The sequence below is a fragment of the Dreissena polymorpha genome, chromosome 2 (assembly GCF_020536995.1).
Source record: "Dreissena polymorpha isolate Duluth1 chromosome 2, UMN_Dpol_1.0, whole genome shotgun sequence".
NCBI lineage: Eukaryota > Metazoa > Mollusca > Bivalvia > Myida > Dreissenidae > Dreissena > Dreissena polymorpha.
In genome coordinates, this window is record NC_068356.1 from 56,515,525 (window position 1) to 56,539,182 (window position 23,658).

At 36.1% G+C, this 23,658-nt stretch overlaps 1 protein-coding gene across 1 annotated transcript; it reads left to right on the top strand.

Moving 5' to 3' along the window:
• Nucleotides 1-524: 524 nt before the first annotated feature.
• LOC127867143 (uncharacterized) lies at nucleotides 525-16,208 on the top strand. Its single transcript, XM_052408186.1, has 4 exons — nucleotides 525-2,282; nucleotides 7,507-7,641; nucleotides 8,759-8,846; nucleotides 11,833-16,208. The coding sequence occupies exons 3-4, from the start codon at nucleotides 8,769-8,771 to the stop codon at nucleotides 13,192-13,194; spliced, it is 1,440 nt and encodes a 479-aa protein (XP_052264146.1). The 5' UTR covers nucleotides 525-2,282; nucleotides 7,507-7,641; nucleotides 8,759-8,768; the 3' UTR covers nucleotides 13,195-16,208.
• Nucleotides 16,209-23,658: the final 7,450 nt, after the last annotated feature.

The following is a 23,658-nucleotide window of genomic DNA, read 5'->3' on the forward strand; positions in this document are numbered from 1 at the left end:
AGTATCGTCCCAGCTGATACTTAAGTCGCATGCATTAAACACAGTTTTCCCAGAACGAGGCTCACGTAGTCCCTAAATAGTGTGTGTACTCAGCTTCTCTTAGACTGCGTAGCGGACTAGGCTCAATATGCACAACACAATATATTTGTATTCAGTGTCGTCCCGTATTAGCGCGTGAAATGTGCACAGGCTAACCAGGGATTATAATTTCTGCTAACATTTAATTTTGTGCAGATCAGACCCTCTTTAAAAAACAATTCTATAAAAGCGGAATGTGTCTTTCCTAATAGCCTGTTCGGTCTGCAACAATTAAGCTGTGAAGACATGCGTATGAATTAAGCCCCGTTTTCACAGAGCGTGGCTCATATTTTACTTAAAGTTGTTATGTTATCTTTCAGGGAGTACAAACAGAGAGTACATTTCGAGCACCAGCGTGGTGGTACCTCTGCATCCGACTTGCAATGGGTGCCTAGTGTTTGTTATGTTGTCAGTCTCCGCTTACTTAACGAAGAGCGAAGAAACCGAGAAAGCTCTGTCACTAAAGACCTGATTACTAGAACCGAGGCGTATATCGTTTCTTTGACAAAAGGCTGGGTTGAGTAATATGTGTGGGGTATGGTATCCTAGTGTCTGGATACATTTGCGATGCAGGAGAAAAACAACGTAAAAGGTGTTTTTTAAACAATTTAGCCTTGCTCTGTGAACAGGGTGTGTAATTCATGTGCGTAAAATGTCGTAACAGATTAGCCTATGCAGTCCGCACAACCAAGGACGACACTTTCAGCCTTAACTGGAGTTTCGATATGAAGAAACTTTCTTTAAAGTAAACAAAAACATAACAGCGGAAAGTTTCGTCTCTTATTAGCCTCCGCTGACTGCTTAGGCTAAATAAATATGGGACGACAATTTACGCACACGCATTAAACTCCCTTTCTCAAAGCAGAATATCATTTTTCAGAACATCTAGAGTTGAAGAAGTACCGTTACATCAACACTTTGTTGACACAAGCTACGTGGAAAAAATTTTAAACATCATAGAGTGTTGAACTAGTTGGATGGAATAATTTTGAATTATGCAAGTAGGCAATAATTACATTGGAGACGCCGTCCCAATATTTTTTAGTGTTAAGACACTTAACCGATAGCACATATTAACTCTGCCCATTTTCATAATAAGTTTGTACCAGACAGAGTTGAGTTTTAATCGTTTAAACCTGACACTATTTATTACAATTCATTCAATTGAATGCCTGCGCCTTCAAATACCGAAGATATCAATAGAAATCATCAGACCATTCAGGTTTATTTCAACAGATTGTGTATTGGTATATTTTGAATTGAAGCATTGGGTATTATACTTGAAGTATCGGTTTAAATGATTTGTTAATAACGTGGAGACGCGTGAATAACTGCTATTTATTCAGGCATTTATTTGTGTGTTGTATTATTGAATCAACTCTCAAGTTTAGGAAGCTATCTGTAGAAGTTTAAACACAGTGTTCGCAGGGAAACTAGTGGTAAGATTTACGCAGTTTATTGAATATTAGTAATGTTTTCTATTAATATAACTTTCATTCGTAGAAATAAATGAAACGCTCGCCTTAAACAACAAATATGTATTTCATATCGAAACTATAATTATAATGTAACAAAGCATGGGTTATTTTGCTTTTGTCTTACTAATTGACGTTGAGACAAATACGTTTTTATTCTCCGCCATTGCTGTTTTTTTATCACTGAAAAATAAATATACTACACGGATTTTGTTAAACGATAACTTACAGAAGATAGTTTAAGCGTTACACGTTGGTGATTGCCGTAATAACCAAAGGCTCGTATTTCTCATTTCTCAAAACAAACACGCTAAAGTGCCAGTTGTTCCTAAAAAAACTAAATATATATAATATTTCCATTTTAAAGAATAGTTATAAATACACAAGCGAAACTCTTGAATACTAAATCAGTGTGTGGTTATTTATTCTGAAAAATAAGGCATAAGTACATACTGATTTTAAACAGTCTGAATTTAATACATATTCAAAATAATAATCCGTAAAAACAAGAGAGGCAAGTCACTTTTATCAAGTTGACCAGTTATTGACAAGCGTATACCTTTATAAACATTGATATTAACTTGCAATTATTTTTCGAATTGTATACAATATTTTCTAGTATATTCTTTGGGCTTATCACGGTACATGTTTGTTTATTAGGAAGGCCTTATTTGTGTCAGAAGATCGTCGAAAAGCAAGGGGTATCAGAAACTTCAATCAATCATTAAGGTATATGATTGGCATTTGCTTGTTAAATAGTTTTTCTTATCGATAGTTTATACTGAACATCAGAAATTCAAATACATTCTCAGAGATACAGGCCAACCGACTGAGAGACATACACAAATTGTTGTCCACAAAAAATGATAGTATGAGCCATTCAATATTCGCACGATTATATAGAACTTTATCGTGATTGCTTGTTCACACGCACAAATGATAATATTTTTGTAGATAACCGGTAGGCGAAATGTATCATAATATGCAACTATTACCAATTAAAATATTTTCGTTACCGATAAACAGACAAATATCGTTTGGCGGAATTTAATTATTAATTTTAAAATATTCAACGTTTCTTATGTACGTATGACGGTCAAAAATCTAAGTGACATGAAAAACGCAGCGAGTATGAATAACTTTAAATTGTCACATACATGTGTTTTATTGAGTTCCTTAATTATGTTTGTTAATGTCGGTAAATTTGGAAGCGACTTCATTAACAATCCCATGTATACATAAATAACGTGACGTCCGTACGTTATTGTCATCTGTATACGGGTGCGTAAGCACATTCCTCCGTCTGCAAACACTAAGATATATGTTCCGCGGACGAACTAAACTATTGTCAAGGTCGCCGTGGTGTCATGGATATTGTGGCCGCTTTGCGACCTGCTTTGGTTCGGTGTTTGGTTCAATCCTCATGTGGGAGCGTTCCCCCCAAAACACCAAGTACTGGCGTCAGGCACAGGAAACGGACCCGAGAGCGTTTCAAACAAGTAGAAATCATTTTAAATGCAATCGAACTAAAATAAATAGGTTTAAACTATGAAATTATTTCTAAACAAGCATATTTGCTTGCAATGTTAAAGTCATGTTTTCTTAATGTTATAATGTTAAGGTTTAATTAACTTCAAATACTTGTATGTGCAATATATTGTACACTGTTTCAGTATGAACTGCACCCCTATATTTGTATCAATGAAGCCAGTCAAATTTCATCAGATCTGACATAGACATAAATTTAACGTTAACACTAAAATAGAACACCTCGGGACAAGCAATATTACTTACCTAACTATGGATTGCGAATATAACGTTATATATATAGTTGTAGCGTCTTGTCGACCGTAAGCAACGACACGATCGCTTCAGGCAGTTAATATTTCAGCGACCATTAACTATATCGCATATCGTTGAAGGAATATACTTTTCATTTCTGGTGTTCAATTCAGAATATTAACATGTGCTAGATAGTAGTCGAGTTGTGGACTTGTTTAAGGTTGTAATACCAGTCCGCACAGCCTTTTCAGGCACGCCATTTTCCGCTTTAATGATTTTTTTCATTTCAACGTAGTGCCTTTAAAAAGAAACTTCTTGTTTGGCCGAAATACTAGACCCTGAAACACCTGCGTGGACTGCACAGGCTAATCTGGTACGACACTTTACGCACATGCAATTTACCCCGTTTCCTAGAGCGCGGCCCGATTAGTTTTATCAGCCCAGGCTTTTGTTTAAAATTGGAGCCAATTGTTAATTAATAAGTATAAATGCAGACCACCCAAGGTAACTGCAACGGATGTATGTGACTATGGTTCGAAGACAAGCGCTTTTTGATTGTTTGCAATTTATTATGTGTACGTCATTTAAATAAAAAACACTTCGAATAAGTCTATACACAAATTATGAAAGAATAAACACCACCACAGGACTTTCGCTGATTGATAAATAACAGCTTCAATTCCTGTTAAACCTGCGTCAAAAGGTTGCAATTTTTATATGAGAAACGTAACACGACCGCGGCAGAATGTGGACACAAATTAGTACGTAGTGTAGTTATTGTTATTTGAACCTTCGATGAAGCGTTCGTTCACCGTACGTGCTTCTACTCGGATACACATTCAGTGGTAGTAGTAAACATGTAACGAAGGTTATTGACAGAGATGTTTGCATTTGCCTTCCGATATTGCTGTCTATCGGTCAATAAAAACGGACTTTTATGCGTATGAGTAAACCATGACGTGTTTAATTACCACGCATACGTGAACAATAATGACTCATTTTATTAAAATAATAAAAACTCAATCACGTGTGTGTTACAGAGTTTATAAAGACACTGTATGCAATAAACAAAGGTTTATGCATAACACTTGAATAGCTTACAAACACCTATTACATTACACATTTTATTATAAATATTGTTAACGGGGGTTGGAGGGAGTATTGAGCGATGGAATTCGTTAGAAACGTGAATTCGAAAGTGCTCATAGCAACTGTAGGTACGATGTGTTTCGATGTGTTTCGGTGACCTTCTAACTGGAATGAACGTGCCCCGTACACTACATAGTTGTGAACTGCTCTTGATATGGGTCGTGTTCTGGGAAAACGGGGCTTAATGCATGTTAGTAAAGTGTCACTTTCCGTGTTAATGGTATTTTTTTGTTTAAATTAAGTCTGTTTCATGTGCAATTTCACCTGAATGCACAAGGCAATCTTCGACGACACTTCTCGCACATTTATTAAGTGCCGTTTTCCCAGAGCACAGCTTATTTTGAATGTTTATGCCCCTACACAGCGGGAGGCATTATATACGGTACGTATCCGTCTGACTGCCAGGCCATACAATTGGTCCTTCCCACAGGATTTGACAGACTTTTGGCGCTTATCTGTCTTTGTTTTGCACTATATAATATATGGGTCTCGTTTTAAAGAAACCTGGCTTAATGCATGTCCATGCGCAGTGCGTACAGGCTTATATGGTACGAAACTTTTCTTTTAAACTGAATGTTCGTTTAAAAGCGACTTCGTTTAAACAAAACAATCAATAAAGTCGGATAGTGGCGTCACTGATTAACCTGTGCGGGCTGCATAGGCTACTACGGGACGAATATTTACACATATACATAAAGTTTTTCCAGAGAGAGGCTCATTTAGTCCTCAAAATTGTTCATATATAATATCCGATTATCCGTATTGAATTGCTCATAAAAAGTAGCATATATGCAACGTGTTTTCAAGGATGACTTAATCGAATGTAGTTTGTGTCTTAAATATCAGGAATTAAAAACCGTGCGATAACTCATTCATCGCTTTGTGAAAACTGGGCTTAATTCATGTGCGTTAAGTGTCGTCTCACATTAGCCTATGAGTTCGCACAGGCTAGTCAGTGACGAAACTGTCCGCCTTTAATGTGTTTTAGGATGACAGGAAGTCTCTTTAGTTACGGCGGATAGTGTCGACATTGATATTCAATGAGGATTTAAACATGGTTTACTTTTGCAGATCATGAAATATACTTTTTTGAATAATGACATATAAAGATTACATTAAGTGGTATCGTACATTTGTTTATTCTGAAGCGATCGGGAAAAAATGCCAACAATATAAGGCTCAGGTTTATAGAATAAAACACACTTCCGTTTGCATATATGCAGCGTTCTGAGAAAACTGGGCTTATTGCATGTGCGTAAAGTGTTATCCTGGATTTGCGTGAGTAAACCCCACAGGCTAATCAGTGAAGAGACTTTCCGCTTTTATATAATTTGTCAATTAAAGGAGGTCTCTTACAAGAAAGCACATAGACCATCACCTAAACATGATTGTCGCTAAAACATGTAAGATACTTACTTAAAACTAAAATTACTATACAAGCGGAAAGTGTCGTCGCTGAACAGACTGTGCGGACTTATGGTGCGACGCTTTACTCACATGTATAACAATCGGTTTTCACAGAGCGCGACGCATTACTATTATAGCCGGATGGATGCATTTAATACTTAGAACGTTTTTTTTTTAATAATATTAGGAGACCGTACTTACCATCACAACATCACTTCGGATCTGGAGCCCTATGTTTGCAAGCAGGTAAGCACCAAAAAAGAATATAAAAAACATTTAATTTTAATAATAACAAGTTAAATACATATTACATAAAATATCATATTAAATCGGCAAGTTTACGGGTTGCGGAATGAAAATTCCTGGTAGCAAAGTTCACGGATTGAGAATAAGAATTGCAGATAAAACAATTCATTACTTTCAGATAAATGACACTGCTTAACTAATATATTATTACGGATCAATTCGGTCATATTTTGAAGGTATTTTCGATTAATTAAATTTATTATAAACAATGCATTAATTCAGTAATCTTTATTTCCGATGTACGATTTTATTATTCTTTTTCATTGATTGTGTATGCCACGTATTTTTTTATATGGAATAAGTGACCAACCGTTTTATCTCATCTCTGGTCGCGGTCGCGGTTATTTATGCTAGTGTCATTGAATCTGCCGATATTGCCTGGAAATTAAAGTTATCATTAGTAAAACCATTGTGTTGTTTGCTTTCATTAGGTGTCGTGAGCAGCAATCGAAAATCTCCGGGTGATATTTCACTGTGAAGATGTATGCTTTCAATTTTAATCGCCTAATATTAAGTTGGCAATTTTTGATTTCTTAAATGCGGTTGAACATCGATTATAGGAATATGAATTGTGATCATATAAACTTCAACCCGAACAGGTGCAGATGAACGTGTTGATATAAAAACTCAGTGCATCGCGTTCTGTTCGTGAATACTGTTGGTCAACAGGTGTTCCTGCGCGGCTACCATACGCCATGATTCAGTTTTCATTGAACAATATCGTTGAATTAACTACTGGACTAACTTCCAATTATTCAAGTTAACAGTTTAAATGTTTGAATCCAAGTTTCGTGAGGCGTCTGAATAAGTCGTGTTTTAACTTTCACTTGAGGCTCAAGCACACTGAGCCTTAAAAAGGTGTATTTCTGTTACGGGAATTGCGACATTAACATATAAATGTCGACGGTAAATGTTCAACGTAAAAATGGCATCGGCGAAAATAATGAGATTATTAAACAACTTCCTAAATGCATTCAAAAGCAACAAAAATATATAACAGTTTTGATGTTATGTTCTCAGTACATGTTAAAAGTTTACTTAAATCCATTCGGCATTTAACCGATAGCAAACTGATAATATTTATTCACGCATGTCATTGTTCAGATAACGTCCTTTTCGTTTAGCAAACTCAAATTTTGAAGAGTGTTATATAGTTTCTCATGTTGTTTCAAAATGAAGCATTGAACTAATTTTATAAATTGAAGAATGTACATTTATACTTTAATGTATAACATATAAAGTGTTACAGATGCTCTTTTGAAATGTTCTTTTTTTCAATTGCGTAAAGAATATTCTTATTATTTTGCAGGACGACATCTAAAAACTCTTGATTAAACTAGCTACGTGGCGGTCCACATGCCATATCAACACAAGTCGCGTGCGTTACTGCAGTTTTCAAACATTCCGCGCCGAAGAACAACCTTACTGATCGGTCAAGGGCACGGTATTATATTATCTGTCATTGTATTGAGTAATCATAATGATACTTTTGTTCAATATATAATGACTTAAACTTAATGTTGTACATTAACGCAGATAAGTAAAAGGAAAATACATTAACGACAACTCCATTAACTACTGTAATATGTTGGTCCATTGCATGAGGTAAGCGCATAAAAGTAGCAATAAATGTTCCCACTTCATCAAGTGTATTATTTTACTACTAGTTTAGTTCGTGGCATCGAACACACCATGCAGTGTTTGTTACAATATCAGTAAAATAAAATTCTATATTTACTTCCATTTTACTTCCTTTTATTTGAAAGATTGGGATATATAAGAGGCCGTTGAACGAATTATTCTTTTGGAAAACTATTCATTTTGCTCGCCCAGGTATATTAGAGACGTAATGTTTTTTATTTAACTTGAGTCATTCAACCGGCATATTACCTGACTAGGCTAATAAATCAATTGTGGTGTATAAGGTAAGGCAGGTTTCATATAAGACGTGTCTTTTACACGGGCAGAAGCCATCTTATTTGCATTTTATTGAAAAGCAATATTTTTAACGTTACATAACATAACTTAAACTTATTTATGTAATGCAACGTGTCAGCTATGATTAGTTTATATGTATTAAATACATGCACGCGTATTCGTGATATTGTTAATTTTTTTTTCATGACGATTACCCGAACTATTACACATATTCTTGTCCATAAAAGCTTATAACATGGCCTACGCTGCAGGAGTGAAATAACGTAATGCTCAATTTTGTTTTTTACACGGGTGTTATTACACTAGTTATATAACTGTGAAATGACGTCATTTTTGTGACGAAATGACATCATTATTCCAGCGAATGTCTTCAGTTAAACTCTTTAACAATGTGAATAAACGGTGAAAAGAGCATAAAATAAAGAGAATATTTGTTGGTCATGTTATAAATAGAATCTTAGATTCGTGGTCATTTTGTATTGAATTATTAAACTCGTCATTTAAATAAAGATAAAAACTCGGCAAACCTCGTTGTTATCTTTATTTAGATGACGAGTGCAATAAATTCAATACAAAACGACCACTCATGCAAGATCCTATATTTATCGAATATCTCACTTCAGCACTGTATGGATGGCTGACAGTGGCACAAGACATGATGAACCGGAAAGATTCCGAAGACATGGCAGTGTGTCCAGCAAACAAGACCTGGTATAATGATAAGTCGAGTGCAGTTTTGTCCACTACACAATGACAATTAACGCATTGTTTTCTCGTTTAGATGTCTGCGTTTCTCCTACCCCTATTATATTTATTAATGACATTACATTTCAATCTAGATGGTTAATGTTTGCATAACTAACGGCAGATATACGTTAACATCTTTAGAAAAAAGAACAACGGTAAATTTATACTGTATATCAATATTTGGTCCCAAAATAAATACTTAACTTCTGTAAAAAATGTGAAAAAGTAAAAATGAATACATCCGTTCTCATGAATCTTCTTAAATCCACTTTTCAGTGTCTGCACGTGCCAAAGTACGACATAACTTTTTGGCAAACGTTTTTCACAGTTTCCTTTCAAATTATTTAATAACTATTTAAACATCAAAATATTGTATTTACAAACATGACAATTAAAGCTTATATAATTTCGTTATATTATGCAGCTTAAACTATAGCAATATAGGTTATTATCAATAGTTATAACATTATTTGTTCCGCATTTGCAATTTCAGATAATAGAGATTTAAAAATTATATGTTTTATATGTTTATGAATGGATGTCATAAATATATATGAACTCGCCGTTGATTACCGTCTATATTTTCAGTGTCTTTATTTCAATCCACTTAATTCAATTTATTAATTAATTCATGGTTAGCAATACTTGTACCGACTATTGGATTATTCACTGAGAACATACACACGAAATTGTAATATATTTTCACAAGATAATACTTAAGAAATATAGAGAATAATAGGTTAGTGTTGATTATAGATCAGGTTTATCATGCGAGGCTTAGAAAACAAAAAGCACGAGCCTTGGCGAGTGCTTTTTCGTTTTCGTGCCGAGCATGATAAACCTGATCTATAATCAACACTGACCTATTATTCTATTTATCCCACTTTTTATTCAGTAAACTTTTTTTATTTAAACAAAATAAGTTGTCACGAGTGTTTGTCGTACTTTGATAATGACTGTAGTGTAACCAAGATCAGTGTATTACTCCGCGTTCCAAAAATAATCGCTGATCAAATAATCATTTTTTTTAATCAGAATATCGTTCTGTAACAAAGTGTCGAGCGTTATTAATTACAATTTTAATCATATTGAATTGCAAATCTTTAAGTTTTATGACATCAATATGACATTAAGTTGTTATATACAAGGAACTACATTTGTTTACAACGTAGCCTAACACCACACACAATTCACTTTCGATATCAAACTATCGAGTCGATCACGAGGTGCACATTATTTGCTTCTTTGTTATAATATGTGGTTATTTCGTGACGAAATAACAAAGATTACATGGATTTAAGCTAATTATATACATTAACATTTTGAATGTTGAAAGTGGCACCAAAGAATTGTGAGGCAAAGTTGTTCGAACGCTGGTGAACCGTGAAGTGACTGGGTGGGGCGAACATCAAGATCAACTTGTTCGACGGTAGACAGTGGTTGTCTAGGCTGCATTTCGGCAATAGTTTTGGTGCGTGAAGGTGTACAAGAGGAACTGTTGGATTGTTACATATACTGGACTGAGCAAGAATGAACACTTTTGCAGCTGTTCAACAGATATGTTGGAATAATTGGTTAAGGACTGGACATTTTTGTGCCCTGTTATTGCCATGGTTTCAGTGGGTGGATATTTGTATTTCGAAATTTTTGGACCAGGAATTTGCGAATTGAGTGGTTCGTTATTCTCTTGTGCTTGAGAAAGCCGGAGTCTTTTGCCATGGCCTTCAGCATCTGACCTAACTTGTTGACACCCAATTGTTGACGCAAGAATCACCGGGATGCAGTGTCATTTGTGCGTATTGCCAGGTAGAAAAGATGCTTTGAAGAAAAATCAGATGGATGCATATCCGAGTACAGCTTGTAAATTAACACAGGATTTCTTGGTCCAGACGATTGTTTTCTACGGTCAAAGGGGAGCAACTCGCACTGACTTCTTCAAAGGGGAGCAACAACAACAGAACCTATTTGCATAGTGTTAAATTTACCTAATACTTGAGGTTTTAATAAAAATAAATGACAAAAAAAACGTTTTTTTTTGCTACTTTCCTTTGTTTTAAGGTCATTAAGATTGACAAACATTTGAGATTGTTTTTATTATTGATGCACTTGGCAAACACAGGTGACGAGGTGCGTGGGAAAAAGTAGTCCCGGTTCGGCAGTTGATGACGTCATTTCGTGCCATTGATTATAGCCTTGCCGTTGATTATAGATGAAATTTAATAAACGGGGCTTTAATCAACCGATTTCGCTGTAAAAGTGGGATAAAGTATTTTTCTATCATGGTCTGTTTTCGAATAACCCACAGTAAGGAGTATTGATGCGTAGGAATTAAATCACGAGTACTCCGCCTTTCTTAGTACAAAGTTCACTATTTAGTGACGTCATTGATGTGTAAAAACATATGACGTCGTTTTCATTCATAAATATTTTGCAAATGACGTCACTTTCATTGAAAACAACAATCGTAGAAACTTAATGACGGCACGTTTATTGATGCTACTGAAAAGCTGACATGCTATAAATGTTTTCTGAATTACGCCTTCTAACCAATAACATTCTTTGTAGGTGTGGTTATGCCACTTATCACCAAATATACAATTTGTTATTTCATTACATTTATACATGCTACATTTATTACATTTCTGTCAAAGCGGGTTTTAGCACGTGCATTTTACTGCAATATTTTCTTTATTTATTCGGAACTATTTTCGAAACATTAAGCTCCGCCTATAAGTTATTGCAGAATAACCCACGCTTGATTTCCTTCTTTGTCTATAGAAAACAAGTCGCGAGCCGTGTTAGAATTTTAAATTGATAATACATCGAATGGTATGGCCGTAAAAGAATAATTTAAATTGAAATAATTTTAGTATCGCTGATTTATTTGACTACTAACGATGTAATGTTATTTATGACATGTAGCGTGTTTCTTATTAAAACGTTTTTTTAGATTCAGTGGGAAAATGCCTCCGTTGAGACATGCACTATACTGAGCTGGCTCGGTTACGGACAGGAGATCATACAGGCTCGAAGAGACGCATATCGGGAGAATGGCAAGCTGTGGACTGCATGGGCATGTGGAGAGGCAACGATAATTATTACGGGTAGCAAAGGTGAGGGGCTGAGCAGCTTCTTGGAAAGTGATTTGGATCAAATGGTTGTAGATAATAGAGTATTCTGTTTAGAAGATGATGTTAATATAAGTGCCTTTCCTGGGGAGATAACCGTGTTGAGATCATTCAGCCGCATGAGTTACCATGGTCACTGTAGACTGCTACTGGAGAGACGCGGTACAACAATTTTCAGGCACGTACGTGATGCGTTTTGTGATGACGGATATGGTCGCGAATTTTTGAGCAGTGACTTGTATGTTAATAACTGGTCGAAAGAAGACTCGCCTGAGGGCATGGTGCAGCATGAGCGTGCGGGACCGTCAATTCCTAGTACAGTGCTGGGACTCTTGCACAGCGACAAAGTACATGCATTTCATTACTACTGCCCCAACATTCTGTCAAAATGGGCCGCAAGACCTCGCCACTGGCCGCCACCGGAAGTCGTTCAGCAGGTCGTATCACTTGGGGCAGTTCTTACGCCTGTTGGATTTAAAGGCAGTGAACATCAGCATGTTGAATGGCGAGTGTGTTTTAACGCCGGTGAGATCGAACTAATTAGCAATCTTAATGACACTCAAACTAAATTGTATGTTTTATTGAAAATGATAAAGAACGATGTATTACATGCACGTAAGAAAGAAGTTTCATCGTACACAATGAAAAACATCGTTTTATGGATGGCGGAAAATAATCCTCAAGCCTCGTTTCATACAAAAAGTATTTTGCAGTGGTTGCATGAAGCATTGGATGCGCTAAGAGTTGCATTGATCACCTTAGAGCTACCATACTATATGATTCCAGAAAGGAATTTGATGGCAACCTCTGGACTGGATGAGGAACAGCAACGCACATGGATATCAACGATTACAGATATGCTCCATGAAGGTCCTAGGGTGATACTCAGACTTCCAAAGATACGACAATGCATCGTAGCTCACCCTGAACCATTCCGATGGTACAGCGGGAGGAGAATTGAGCTGGAGTTGTTGTGGCTCATGCGCATGAACATAGTGTCAATCTGCAGGGATGAGAACTGGAAGATTGACGATACCGATGCGATTGTTCAGGCATTAGACAGACGAATAAACGAGGTTGTAACAGATGTTTGCGTGAGGATGAGAATGGAAGGGAGTCGAGTTATCAACGCACCGGCTATTTTTTATAGAATTCTGATGGAAAACGTTAACGATGATCAATAGATCACTAACAAGGCGCGGACAACACGTAATTATAACTTTTGAGTACATATTATCTTTAACGAATCACCGATCATTGTTGCCAAGAACGTGGAAATTATACAACTTATCGTAATAGTGATTTGTTCAGTAATTGAAGTTTGACTTGCAGACGTTCGTTTCACTTTTTAAAAATGTGCACAATTTTACAAAAGATTTGTTTACAGTAGGCTGTAAACTTTACCGAAACAATAAATTTCGATACATTTTATTAAAAAATGTCAATCGCATAGATAACAGTAGTTTGCAAAATAAAGTTATGTAATGTAATTTTTCTACATTGTATATATCTTAACAAAATATGTACGTATCGCGCTTGGAAACCAGCGGTATAATTTCAAGTTATGCATATATTACTTTTTATGTCCCCCACTATAGTAGTGTGGGACATTGTTTTTGCCCTGTCTGTTGGTTGGTCTGTTGGTCTGTTGGTTGGTTGGTTTGCGCCAACTTTAACATTTTGCAATAACTTTTGCTATATTGAATATAGCAACTTGATATTTGGCATGCATGTGTATCTCATGGAGCTGCACATTTTGAGGAGTGGTAAAAGGTCAAGGTCAAGGTCAATCTTTAAGGTCAGAGGTCAAATATATGTGGCCAAAATCGCTCATTTTATGAATACTTTTGCAATATTGAAGATAGCAACTTGATATTTGGCATGCATGTGTATCTCATGGAGCTGCACATTTTGAGTGGTGAAAGGTCAAGGTCAAGGTCATCTTTCTAGGTCAAATATATGGGTCAAAATTGCTCATGTAATGTAACTTCTGCAATATTGAACCTAGCAATTTTATATTTGACATGCATGTGTATCTCATGGAGCTGCACATATTGAGTGGTGAAGGGTCAAGGTCATCCTTCAAGGTCAAACGTCATATAGGGGGACATTGTGTTTCACAAACACATCTTGTTAGAACTAATAGTAGTAACTCATTTTGTCGACATATGTAGAAATGTGACTGGTGTTTATTTGCGTATGCATGTTAGGAAATAAAGTGTGTTTGTGTCATTTGTATCTCATCTTCTTATCTAAATGTTCATAGGTTTATGGTTGGTATTGTTAACGCATTTGCACTGAATGAATATATGTGTTACTGGAAGTTACTGAAAGTCCACTGGTATTGTTGTTATTGCTGTAAATGTATTGATAATATTCTTGTTTTTCTTGTTGAGTAGAAACATTGTTGTGATTTGTAATATTGATCAAAAAGTATTGAACACATTGTTGCACTTATCGATAAAAATGGTGCATATCTGTGTTCATTCCTATTTTTAAAATGTCTTCAATAACGCTATTGTTGCATTCACAAATAAGAAATAAAGTGCAGTTGTTTTATGCGAATTGATTAAACTATTTTTCATGTAAATGTATAATTGCTCATGTTTTTTACTGGACAAGTGAATGTAAACTTTTATTGAACACGGATAATCTGTTTTCATCAAAACACATAGCTTGTATTGAATCTAAAGATACAAAGATAAATGTTATAGTATTGATGTTTTTATGCGGAAATATTTTCATACATGATAAACGTAATGGTTGATTTTCGTTTCTCTAGTTATACCGTTAATCTCGTTTTGCTCTAAGCGTGTGTATGCTTTTGTTAGTTTTCTTTTTGTTCGTTTTTTTAGCGAGGCTGTTCTGGAGAAAACCCGAGCTATTGTCATAGCCAGCTCGTCGTCCGCCGTCCGCCGTAGGCGTCGTGATAAAACCTTAACATTGGCCATAGCTTTTTAAATATTGAAGATAGCACCTTGATATTTTGCATGCATGTGTTTTTCATGGAGCTGCACATTTTGAGTGGTAAAATTTAAAGGTGAACATCATCCTTCAAGGAATAGGGTCGAAAAAACAAAGTCAAGGGAAGTAATTAGCTTGAAATGGACATAGTTATCTGACCTGCCCACGTAAATATTTTTGTTAAATTAATCAAAGCGGCGCAGTAGGCAGCATTGTATCTCTGACAAACAAATTGTGGTAAAGGTCAAGGTCAAGGTCATCCTTTACGGTCTATGGTAACAAATACAGATTTAAAGGAAGTAATAAGCTTAAAAAAGGTAGAAAATTATTCAATATTGAACATAGCCACTTTATATATTTGGCATGCATGTGTATCTCATGAGCTGCACAGTTTGAGTGGTGAATCTACAGTCACGGTAGTGGCTTTTAATTATTTGCTACTTAAAATAGAGATTTGTTATAGACAATTATTTTCAAGGGAAGTAATTTATAAAATTATAAATCTCATATTATATATTTCCTTACCAATAATTAAAGTTCTTTTAACAGTTACTGTACACATTTATTATTTTGATTCTTTATAACCCAAATGATTGATTTGTCAAAGTTTTTTTAATGATATAATTATAATTACTTTGATGTTCATTACATACCTGTGGACTGATGTCCATAGATTCATGATCAACTCTGGCTATGATACTTTTGCCTCAATATAAGAGCATTTGAGTTTTTAAACGGCCGTGGACCATCCATCTACAGCTACACGGTGCTGAAGGACACTGTCCTTGGCTTGGTTATAGGTCCACGGGCGTAGATGTTAGTAGTTTTTTGTATTGTTCAGTATCGGTTGGATCGTGAGGGGCACTGTGGGAGAAAAAGGCCATGTTCTACCATGGCATTTGAAATGGCATTTAATAAACACTGATATGTTCTGGTCACACTCATATGATTGTTAAGCATAAGCACATTTTTGAATTACAGTTCATTAGAGGTATCCAGTTAACATCACTCTTACGCCATTGGCTACACGTATGTTATGGCCATTAAACTGTTGAATGTATACTAACTACCCATTTTGTGTTGTAATCATATGAATGGAATGGAATTTTCTGCATTGAATGTATGAGCAATGGAGGACACATCATGTAAAAATGCATGATGCCTGAATACATTCCGAGGGTGTAACTTTGTATGTTTATTAGCAATACAATTAAACTCAGTTGCAAAACCACGATATATTCTTGGTTTTGTATGCTTCCTGTAAGAATGTAGGCGCCAATTTCGCTTTTCGGATGCCTTATTGAATATCTATACTACTAAAGTGTGTCTTATTAACGTCAAGCCTTTAAATCGCTTTATTACATAGTCAATATTACATCTGGCAAGAGATAAGTATTATCATTTGAGCAACTTTTCTTTACTAAATATTATATACCTATTGATAAAACATGAAAGTTTAAGAATATAAATACGTCATATTTAACAATTTCTACGAATCGGATAATCAGAGTTGCCGATTTCATCTTAAATGTTAGAATGTAAATAAAAAGTGTTTTCCAAATATTTAATATGTGGCGCTTGGGTGCAAATAAATACAAAGTCGTGATTTCACGTCATCGACACTGTACAATGGTAAAATCAATACACGCACTTTTCATGGCCATAACAAGGTTACTAAGCTTCTCGACCAATAATAGAGCTTAGAAATAAGCTGGAGAAACTGTGTGCAATTCACGGTAGACAAATCTTTTTTGTTCTTTGTTAATGTAACAGAGTTACATTTCTTAAGATCCGTTTTCAGGTTACAATCTTGCGGAAATGGAAATACGTTATCTACGCTGTTGAAATAGATGTTGAATTCATTGTTTTGTACTATTTCAAAAAATGCAAATTATTGTTTATTAATTTGATAAAACTGGGCATAATGCATGTGCGTAAAGTGCCGTCACAGGCTAATCAGGGACGACACTTTCCGCCTACATTGGATTTTTGCTAAGAAGAGACTTCATTTAAACGAAAAATGTGATACAAGCGGAAAGTGTCGTCCCTGATTAGCCTGTGTGGATTGCACAGGCTAATCCGGGACTACACTTCAAGCACAAGCATTATGCCCAGTTTTCTTATAACGCGACTCATTAAAGTACAGCGCTTGATTATTTGATATTAATATTCGCGATAAAGGTTAATCAAAAGCATGAGAAACGTTTTCTGACGAACATATTTAATCCTTATTGGCATTCTTAATATTGGGCTTATATCAGAGCGGTAATGATGTGAGCCGCGCTCTGCGAAAACTGGGCATAATTCATGTGTTGAAAGCGTCGTTCCAGCTTAGAGTTTGCAAACCGCACAGGCTTATCAGCCACTTTCCGCCTAAACTGGATTCTTAATATGAAGATATTTTTTTACAACGAAAAATACCATTAACGCGATATGTATCGTATCTGATTAGCATGTGTGCGGACTGCACATGATAATATTGAAGGACGCCTCACACACATACATTAATCCCCGTTTTCCCAGAACGCGTCTCGATATATATCTAGCTGTTTTCGAAGGTAGCCGCCAGTGTCAAACCGCGCCTACATTCGTTATCCCGCTCCAAAGATGAACGTCATAGCCCCCGTACATAAAGACGATAATATTTTGCATTTGTGTAGAGTATCATAATGCAGTTAGCGGTCACTACGTATTTTGCACTGGAACACCTACCCCGAGTGTTATATCATACGTTTGTTTAACGAATTGTATTACGTTAAGCAGTCATCGTGTAAGATGCACTGACATACATACCGTGACTGCTATATTTTACGTGTGTTTCATGCAAACAAATGCAAATACAAGTCATCCCGCATTATGACTATTAACACCTTCTGTGACTATGTGAATATGTATGATAAAGTATAGTTCGCCAATATTAACGTGGCACTGACCTTTATGTGTGACAATATTTAGGTACCGATATTGAAGCGAGTTTAATCTGTTGAAGAGTACCTGAGTGAGTGCACTGTAACGGTCTCACTAAACGAATGCAAAACGCGCAATAATACAACCAAATGAAATATTGACCACGATCAATGAGTACAATGTTGAATAGATGGATAGTTGTAATCGTTTGATTGTAGTTTTGTTTGACCTTTTTGTGTTACTTTTTATTTTCATAGAATACAGCGTCTAAAATGCTAAACCCGAATCGGTTCACATCCCTAGTGATATTGATCACGTAAAGAATTATATTATGACCCATTAGCGGGGGTTGCATTATCAGGAAACATCACATCAGTTTTCCGCTTGCGGGTCATTTGATATACCGAGTTATTGATCTGTAGCTTGCAGACTAAGAAAAGTAGTTCCTTCAAGACATATCGAATATCAATACTCATCCACATATTTCCTAGTGCAAACGACTTCTTAAAGGGACATGTTCAAAGATTGACGCATCGAAAACAAAATCGAATTTTAGTTGCGAATTCCTAAAAATAACTTAAGAATTTATATTGCGGATGATACTTGAAAATGCTGTCGTCAAAATACTGTTATATATTTATCAGTTGATTTTTATTAAACAACCATGAAGCATTGTTTACGTGATCAGATTGAACAGTTTGAAATGTTCTATGTTTTTTTATGAAGATAACTGACAACACGACATAATATAACATACATCCACTTTAGAAAAAGAAGAATGCTTTTTCACAAGCAATCGATTGCAAAAGGATTTAGATTGATATCCAGATAGATTTATCTCTTTATGTATTTCGTCCGTATGGTTTATAATGGCTTGTAAAGACATTAAATGGAGTGCCTTTTTATGTTCTCAAACAAACGTGTTTTTAAATTTTTACATTACATGGCAGATATGCGCGGGGAAAAGAAACTTCTTAGGTCAAGACGCACATCCTAGATAATACGGATACATCAATAAGGTCAAGACGCACATCCTAGATAATACGGATACATCAATAAGGTCAAGACGCACATCCTAGATAATACGGATACATCAATAAGGTCAAGACGCACATCCTAGATAATACGGATACATCAATAAATATTTATTGTCTGCGTTTTTAAGATATGAAGATTCAAGAAACCTATGTTTAAGAGACGCGGTCACATAATCGTCTGCTGTATTTTATGCATGTATGTTTTTAAACGTCTTTTCCATAGTATCCCTTGTGAGCTAGGGAGCCTTTAGACGATCTTCTCCGTAGATAGCAGGTACTCGTTCTACCAGGATAGCAGAGAATGTTACATACAAGCTTGGGCTAACGCAACAATCTGGCTTATATAAATAGGATTGACTTCTTTCTTACCTTGACATCGTATATCAACGGAAGTACAAGCATGAACAACAATAGCGTGAAAAATTGGATTCAGGCGAGCAAATAGTCGCCCCAAAACGAAATATGATATTCATAATTCAGACCTCAGGGTATGGGGTAAAAGATATAGCGTTGACTGCTTCGTATACCGGAGAAGGAGAAACACATAAGGTCTAATGGTCTCTGTTCATCAAACATAAGGTCTAATGGTCTCTGTTCATCAAACATAAGGTCTAATGGTCTCTTTTCATCAGACATAGGGTCTAATGGTCTCTGTTCATCAAACATAAGGTCTAATGGTCTCTGTTCATCAAACATAAGGTCTAATGGTCTATATTCATCAAACATAAGGTCAAATGGTCTCTGTTCATCAAACGTAAGGTCTAATGGTCTCTGTTCATCAAACATAAGGTCTAATGGTCTCTGTTCATCAAACATAAGGTCAAATGGTCTCTGTTCATCAAACATAAGGTCTAATGGTCTCTGTTCATCAAACATAAGGTCTAATAGTCTCTGTTCATCAAACATAGGGTATAATGGTCTCTGTTTATCAGACATAAGGTCTAATGGTCTCTGTTCATCAAACATAATTTGTCAATTGTTGTCAGTGTGCTGTTTGTGTGTTATTCAAAATCAGGAGGAGCCTGATTCGGATCGGCTAATTTTCAAACCGGTTTTAATCCCCGATGCTTTGCATTGACCGTTCTAATACGGTGAGCCCTGTTAAATAAGTATATTTTTATGCTGCGTGTTATGTTATGAAAGTTGTTAATAAGAGTCGTGTTCTGAGAAAACTGGGCTCAATGCATGTGCGTAAAGTGTCATCCCAGATTAGCCTGTGCAGTCCGCACAGGCTAATCAGGGACGACACATTCCGTTTTTAAGGTATTTTTAGTTTCAAGGAAGTCCCTCCTTGTCGAAAATCAAGTTTAAGCGGAAAATGTCGTCCCTTGTTAGCCTGTGCGAACTGCACAGGCTAATCTAGGACGACACTTAACGCACATGCATTAAGCCCAGTTTTCTCAGAACGCGACTCACAAAATCAAGACAACTATCTCCTGATAGAGTTTCTGGATTCAAAAAATGATTCCTCCTTTTGTATAATTTCTACTATAAAGTTATAAAAAGAAAAAACATGTATGTGATATTTATCGAGATTTAAATTAAATAATGAACATATGGCATTCAAATAGTGTTACCCATGTCCAATACAATTTTAACGCATAAGATCGCATCCTGCTTCGACGACTATCCCATTGAGTGTTCCATTGGCATCAAGAGCTCTCTGATATAATAGAACGTTACCATGTAAACAGTTTTCATTTAGCGTTGTCCACTGTGACAGTTAACCATCCAAACGTAACGATGCATACAATTTAAAATCAATTTGAAATTTCTGCTCGCAACTTATATGAAGATAGTTTGAATATGGGGACCAAACATTAACCAATCTGCTATCACGTCTCTGTGCTTTTGCAAAACAATTCAACACCTCTAAAATATCATATACTTCTTGATAATATAATTATGTAAATATTGAATAGTTCCTACTATTTTAATTTATTTATAATGTTTAAAACTATTACATTTTTACAGGGTATAGAACAATAATACGTTTCTTTGTATTGCATATGCACATTTAATTTCTAGTTTTGCAAAGAAAGTAAACACATCCGCCGACCCTTGTCTACTAGATGCTTCGAGTGTTGTGTCGGTGTAGACCACCGAACTTGTATATCAAGACAAACAGGTCAAGTCCTATATCCTTGTTCAATAAAAATCTAGCCGCCTGCGAAAGACATGAGGCCGTACAGCACTTACGTTTGTTAACTATTTTAAGGCCTACGTTGTTTTAATTCGGTTTTCATTAACAGCAGTAAAATGTTGATTTTTCAAATAACAAAATGACCAAATGGAACATTTCCTACTTTGCATGAATATTAAAAAAGATTATAATTTTGATATGAATGCTTCACACAAAACTGTACATTTTGGGGAACACATAAATGTAGGTAGGTTTTAATCATACACGATCGATGACACGTTCTAGCGTCAATAGAAATAGTGGGATTTGAAAAAGCAAAACATGCATACTCCTGTAATATCCTAAGTGCGAATGTCCGTTACTGGCTGTAAATGTAGGAAATGATTTATAAATTGATCACACTGATGTTCAGTTAAACCACTGCTTGTCTGTCCGTGCCTGTTAGTCCACAAAGATGAGCAAGGCTGTGGTTTTCCTCTTCGTCATAGGTCTGATGATCTCCGTAGTGACAGGTTAGACTTGTGTTGCAATTCATTCACTTAATTAGTGCTAAAACCGCAACTGCTTCTGCTACTGCTATTGTTGCTACTACTGCTGTTACTGATTATTCTCTTGCTTCTTTTAGTGCTACTTTTAAGACTCAATTTTCTTTTTTTGTTATATAAGTTTATATAAGTTGAATATTGATAGAACGATTGTGGGGGCGACATTTGTAAAATTCCGCTTTAACAACTGCTGGGCATCATTTAAGCAACGTCATGCGAAAATGGGTTTATGTCATATTTGACCAGTGTGCGTTGTTAGGTTAGAAGCCACCTGTCCGGTATAACGAGCAAGGCTCCGTGGTCTCATGAACGGACCGCGGCAAGCGTAGCTCCTGGCCAGCCTTTCTATTCGCACACTATGAGTCACGTTCTGAGAAAAATGGGCGTAATGCATGTGCGTAAAGTGTCGTCCCAGATTATCCTGTGCAGTCCGCACTGGCTATGTGTAGTCCGCACAGGCTAATAAGGGGCGACACTTTCCGCCTAAATTGGAATTATTCTCAGAAGAGACTTCATTTAAAGAAAAAATGTCATAAAAGCGGAAACTGTCGTCCCTGATTAGTCTGTGCGGATTGCACATGCTAATCTGGCACGACACTTTACGAACATGCATTATGCCCAGTTTTCTCAGAACACGACTCGTATTGTCAGGAGCTACGCTTGCGGCATATGTCATACGCGAGTCATATGATAATAGTTCTACGCTTGCAAGAAATTAAACGAGTATCAATTCAACAAAATGTTCATGCAGGTAATTTATTCTCGTGTACATAAGTGTAAACAACTATATGAAATAATTACAATGTAAACGGTTTAAAATCGACAAATATTCATCTATAAGGTCACACTGCCTCTTTTCATCCTCACCAGCAATCCCCCTCCCCAACCCCGGCATTTTTAATACTGGCTAAAACCCGGCGTTGTGGATGTATTTTTAGCCTGGTGGTCGACGGACTCACCTCTTCGGTTTCCAGACGACTGTAACAGCGAAGCCTTGCGGACCTTTGCGACCAACTGCGGGCTCTCGGAGCACTCCATGGTAAGCAGTTAATATCTACGATGGACACATTTGTTTTGTTGTTGTTGAATGACCGATTTAACAACTTGTTTCTTTATTGTTGCTTATCGATTTGTACGGGGCAAGTAGGAAATCTGAAGTCAAGATATTAAACGCTTTACGGTTTGGTTGAGTATACGCTTAAAATATAGACAAATGAGATATTAAATGTTACATTTTAGACGCTGTATTCTATGAAAATGAAAAGTAACACAAAAAGGTCCAACAAAAATACAATCAAACAATTACAACAATCCATCTATTCAACATTGTACTCATTGATCGTGGTCAATATTTCATTTGGTTGTAGTCTTGTGCGTTTTGCATTCGTTTAGTGAGACCGTTACAGAGCACTCACTCAGGTACTCTTCAACAGATTAAACTCACTTCAATATCGGTACCTAAATATTGTCAAACATAAAGGTCAGTGCCACGTTAATATTGGCGAACTATACTTTATCATTCATATTCACATAGTCACGAAGGTGTTAATAGTCATAATGCGGGATGACTTGTATTTGCATTTGTTTGCATGAAACACACGTAAAATATAGCAGTCACGGTATGTATGTCAGTGCATCTTACACGATGACTGCTAAACGTAATACAATTCGTTAAACAAACGTATGATATAACACTCTGGGTAGGTGTTCCAGTGCAAAATACGCAGTGACCGCTAACTGCATTATGATACTCTACACAAACGCAAAATATAATCGTCTTTATGTACGGGGGCTATGACGTTTATCTTTGGAGCAGGATAACGAATGTAGGCGCGGTTTGACACTGGCGGCTACATTCCGAAACAGCTAGATATATATCGAGACGCGTTCTGGGAAATCAGGAATTAATGTATGTGTGTGAGGCGTCCTTCAATATTATCATGTGCAGTACGCACACATGCTAATCAGATACGATACATATAGCGTTAATGGTATTTTTCGTGGTAAAAAAGTATCTTTATATTACAAATCCAGTTTAGGCGGAAAGTGGCT

Excerpts from the sequence above, each read along its gene's own strand:
- LOC127867143 (XM_052408186.1), top strand. The coding sequence starts at position 8,769 with ATGGCTGACAGTGGCACAAGACATGATGAACCGGAAAGATTCCGAAGA. Across the intron at positions 8,847-11,832 it reads TGTCCAGCAAACAAGACCTG|ATTCAGTGGGAAAATGCCTC; the intron begins GTATAATGATAA and ends ACGTTTTTTTAG.